This window comes from Protomyctophum parallelum (genome assembly GCF_964188405.1).
Source record: "Protomyctophum parallelum genome assembly, chromosome: 9".
In the NCBI taxonomy this organism is placed as follows: Eukaryota; Metazoa; Chordata; class Actinopteri; order Myctophiformes; family Myctophidae; genus Protomyctophum; species Protomyctophum parallelum.
In genome coordinates, this window is record NC_139706.1 from 35162397 (window position 1) to 35167067 (window position 4671).

The following is a 4671-nucleotide window of genomic DNA, read 5'->3' on the forward strand; positions in this document are numbered from 1 at the left end:
CTTGAGGATGGAAAGCTGGGCAGGGAAGGGTGATCTTTGTCACCGCCACTAGTAGTGACCCCTACAGGTTGTTCAGGAAGCCTGTTCAGCAGGGAGAAGAACAGTAACAACTCCACACTGTCGGGTGAAAATGTGGTTGACTACACTCTTCTCAGGACCAACAAGTAAGGGTTGGCAGTGACAGGGACTACACATGGTGGTTTATTGGCATTTACTAAATTGGGAGATATACAGTATATTTACTGTATATCTGTACGTGAATATATCACAATGCTGGAACCAAGTATGATAAAACAGTGGCAGAAGGAGATTGATAACAACTGCATTGTTTGCTGTGAAGAAAGCTTTACATCATAACTATGGCACAAGGCAGTGGTCAGTTTCATGGTGACAGAGAGTGTGTATGCGCATGTGTTTGTTTGTTTGTGTGTGTGTGAGTGTGTGAGTGAGTGAGTGAGTGAGTGAGTGAGTGAGTGAGTGAGTGAGTGAGTGAGTGAGTGAGTGAGTGAGTGAGTGAGTACATTGCTCAGACAGGACGGCTCTGCTGAGCCTACGTGAAGGCCGGATTCACACAGAGGTTTTCAGACAGTTAGGAATTTAAGCAGCCACTGTGGATGACAGAGAGATAGAGAAGAGATCTCAGAATAATCCTTATTATGATATGACAAAGCTTTGAGCGTTTAAGAACTACCGGTAATTGTCATTTACTAGGCTCATACTCACAGAGTTAATTCCTCTGTCTTTGACCTCCTGGCTCGTCTCCAGTTCATAAAGAGCTGAGGGAGAGAAGAGATGAATACTTCAATCCAATTTATCAATCATGGTTCCAGTGTTTCAAGGTACTATGTTGAAACACACAAGGCACAGTGACAAACACAGATCTTTTCTGAATGCAATTACAGCGTGTGCATGTGTGTTACCATGTAGTTTGTGCAGCCTGGACACACATGCCACAAAGCCATGGAAGGGCAGGTGGAGTTCCCCAGAGCCAAACCTCTCTGACAGCAGCTGAACCACCTTATCATCGCACTGGAGTCCTGGAAAAGACCAGTCGTACAATAATAGCGTTATTAGTTCTAATGGAGATATTGTTATACAGCCATAGAGTTATTAGCTCTAATACAAACGTTTTATAATATAATACATTATTATATTAATATAAAACAATCTATATTATTATTAATAATATATATTGTGTACAATGTGTAGTTATAATAGCTCTAATAGAACAGATATATTGAGTAAATCTATTAGTTCTAATACAAATGTTATATTGTGTATATTAGCTCAAAACAAAAGACAGCTGTGTGTGTGTGTGTGTGTGTGTGTGTGTGTGTGTGTGTGTGTGTGTGTGTGTGTGTGTGTGTGTGTGTGTGTGTGTGTGTGTGTGTGTGTGTGTGTGTGTGTGTGTGTGTGTGTGTGTGTGTGTGTGCGCGTGTGTACATGTGTGCATACCAACTGCCAGAAGTGCCAGGCTGAGTTCAAATGGGCTCATTGACCCAGAGGAGTCCTCGTCAAATTGAAAAAAGGTGGACTGAGAAATCAACAAGACAAAGACAATGAGATTAATAGCATCTTCACATATGAAAACCACCATCCCCAGCACACTCATAACTCTACCATGCACGCACGCACGCACTGACTTTGACACACACACACACACACACACACACACACACACACACACACACACACACACACACACACACACACACACACACACACACACACACACACACACACTGTGTCACCTGCAGTTTGCGCAGATGGGACATCAGGCTCTCTACTTGGTCACGTCTCAGACTGCTGCGCCCTTTAGTCTGACAGACGAGTTAAGGACGGCTCAGAAAGACATTAGGACAGATGGTGGAAGACACTATGAGACAGACGCTATGAGAGAGATGCTGTGAGAGAGATGCTATGAGAAAAATTATATGAGGTGACAAAGGCAATAACATACTGAAGTAAAGTTACTGGAATAAGTTAAACAAGAGGGTCACAAAGAGGGTACAGTTGTGTCATACTGTATGCTCCTGTTCAGCACTATGCTATATAAATACATGTAGTGTTATTGCTACAAGTAGACAGGGGACTGAGTCAGAGTAAAGCCTATACCTCGACATACATGTACAGGACAGTACGACCCTGTCACATATTGAAATCTACAAGCTCACAACACGTCACATCGCAAAGTGTTTTGAGTTTGTAGATTGGCTATTTTCAACCTGGGACACCATTGTACAATGGAGTATGAAACTCAGTCATAATAAGGATACTTCTTCCCCAAAGATGAGCTGTCTGCATAGTTCCAGTGGGATGTGGTAGTCTTTCTCTAGCACTGAAAAGCAAAGTTACAGTCACAGTTACTTCTGTTATTTAATCTAACTTAATTTGTTGCATCCACAACTATGAGGCAGAGGTTCTGTCTAGACTGTTGTTGACATTTGTGGCCTCTTCCTCTGGTCACCCTCAGAGATGGTACATGTTACTACTTTGCTCCCATCTAGTGGCCATTGTAAGAATAATGACAGCTTAGTGGCTGCTCATCTGGTTTTATCTAACATGTCAAATGTGATAGGTTGGAATAACCTGAGTTACCTTACCTGAGTTGACCAGGTTCATGAACTCTTTAGTATTCAGTCTGTCATCCTGTCAGAAGACACAGCAGATAATTAGAATAGACTTTATAATACATACATTAAACGAGAAAAAGTGTATAAGGGATTGATGAAGTTATTGCACAGACAATATGTTTGTGGGATGTGCGTGCAAACTTTCACAGCAATCAGACTCAGGTCATGATTCGAGACATTTTGTTCAAAATGAGCAACACCTGTAAACTTTAGATGCCAATCTTAGTTGGATGGAATCCATATTCCGGATGGAATATGAAAAGTCGGACAGAAACGTGTTAAACACATGACTATGTCATGACACAATCTGTAGAAGTAATATTAAACATTTTGTTTTGCAAAAGGCAGATGTGAAAAATGTGGGATAGAGGTTTTGCACTAGCATCCAGCCTCCAGGGAGTGTGTGCAGTTGGACAGACGGACGGAAACACACACACACAGACGGACAGGGGGCCAAATGTATTGTCTTGGCCACGACTTTGGCCTGGCGGAGACAAGCATAAGTTCTATAGTATATGTACCTTACCAGCTTATGCTGATTTTGCTAGCCTGAACTCCTCTGGCAGGGTGGTGATTTGTCCTGTTATGGTAATGCAGCTTTAGGTATGTAAAGGAAAGGTAGAAAAATAATTCTTACCGGCCCCGCAAACTCATCAAAAAGCTTCTGAACTCTCAAGTGGTCCTCTGGAGTGACCGGTGTGGACATGACCTGTTAGAACGGAACCAAACACAACATACAATGCCATATAACTTCAGCATGTTATCATACCAGTGTTGTGTTTATAAATGAGGTCAGTGGACTCACCATTGTCAATGCATTTGACGTGCATGTGAAATCTTGTGTCCTGGAACAGAAAAATCACCGTTAGTTCAAAATACACATAGACAAAGCAACCAATCTTCAATTCTTCACCTCTCTTCCATCCTACCCCAGAACATTTCCAGTCTTGGAATAGATTCGGAGGAAGACCTCTCCGGGCTGGTTGGGTCGGTAGGTGGAAGCCACAATGACATAGGTGCCAGGGTCCAAATTCACCTTCCTCCATGCACTCCTGTCATGGAGTGTAAACATAAAAAACTCAGTTTGGCAGACTGCGCATTGAAGAGCTTGATAGGTTAGGTACATGATGAACATGCCTCATGTTATGATGACTGTACGATGAGATAAAATTGGACATTCTAATTAATAGTTATTAAATTAATAGAGACATTTTTGTTTAGTTTTCCTCATTTAGTTGTATTTCATATTGTTGCTTTGTCTTTTTTTTGTATGTGTATGTTTTTTTATTTGAAACAATAATAATAATAATAATTTATTATAATGTATTAATAATAATAAAACATAGTGTCGTACCTCATAGCCTGGTACTTCCCAGAGCGCCCCACTGGACGAGTTGTTGAGAAGAAGCTTTTGTCCAGACACATACCCTGAAGCTGTATGTACATATTAGAACAACTGAATATATAAATACACCTATATGGTTATGATATTGATTTAGGCAAAGGCAACAAAAGACAAATCTTAAAGCTTTTTTAGATAGGATAGAATAGGGAGAACTACATGCAACCAGCAGTAATTGAACCAGGGATGTTGTAATGATGTCATCTGGCCAGCCACTGATGCATCCCAAATGCTGATGTTTTGTGTAGTAAGTACATACCTCAGGGGGAATCTGCACAGAAAGACGAGATTCAGAGTTAATTAGGTACTACACTGGTGGTAGAATGCATTGCATCTTTCAAGTCCACTGCTGTGCGTGGCCTCACCCTGAAGATGTGGAACGCCATATAGAGAAAGTGGACTTTGTTTTGTGATCTCCTGTTTTTCTGCAGGAGCTCCACTAGCACGGTGCACTTCTTTCCTTTCTCTGCTATCTTCTTCTCCTCTGGAGTCATCTTCTTGTTGTTGTCATCAACATCATCATCATCGTCATCATCGTCATCTTCATCCTCCTCTTCTGGCTGGTCCTGCTCTGAGAGAACCAGCTCAAACTGGGGGTTCTTCCAGTATGATCCTGAGAGAAGAACAGAGAGGACA

General features: G+C 41.6%; 1 protein-coding gene across 1 annotated transcript in view; it reads right to left on the bottom strand.

The window, feature by feature from the left end:
• Positions 1-522: 522 nt before the first annotated feature.
• capn12 (calpain 12) overlaps positions 523-4671 on the bottom strand; it is a 13473-nt gene continuing 9324 nt past the window's right edge. The window contains exons 10-21 of the mRNA XM_083772618.1: positions 4383-4648; positions 3988-4061; positions 3563-3685; positions 3439-3478; positions 3271-3342; positions 2604-2649; positions 2277-2338; positions 1752-1820; positions 1456-1534; positions 921-1037; positions 724-776; positions 523-608 (exon numbers count right to left, since the gene is read on the bottom strand). Of these exons, the coding sequence (XP_083628744.1) occupies positions 582-608; positions 724-776; positions 921-1037; positions 1456-1534; positions 1752-1820; positions 2277-2338; positions 2604-2649; positions 3271-3342; positions 3439-3478; positions 3563-3685; positions 3988-4061; positions 4383-4648 (1028 nt within the window). The 3' untranslated portion in view covers positions 523-581. The remainder of the gene's footprint in view (positions 609-723; positions 777-920; positions 1038-1455; positions 1535-1751; positions 1821-2276; positions 2339-2603; positions 2650-3270; positions 3343-3438; positions 3479-3562; positions 3686-3987; positions 4062-4382; positions 4649-4671) is intronic.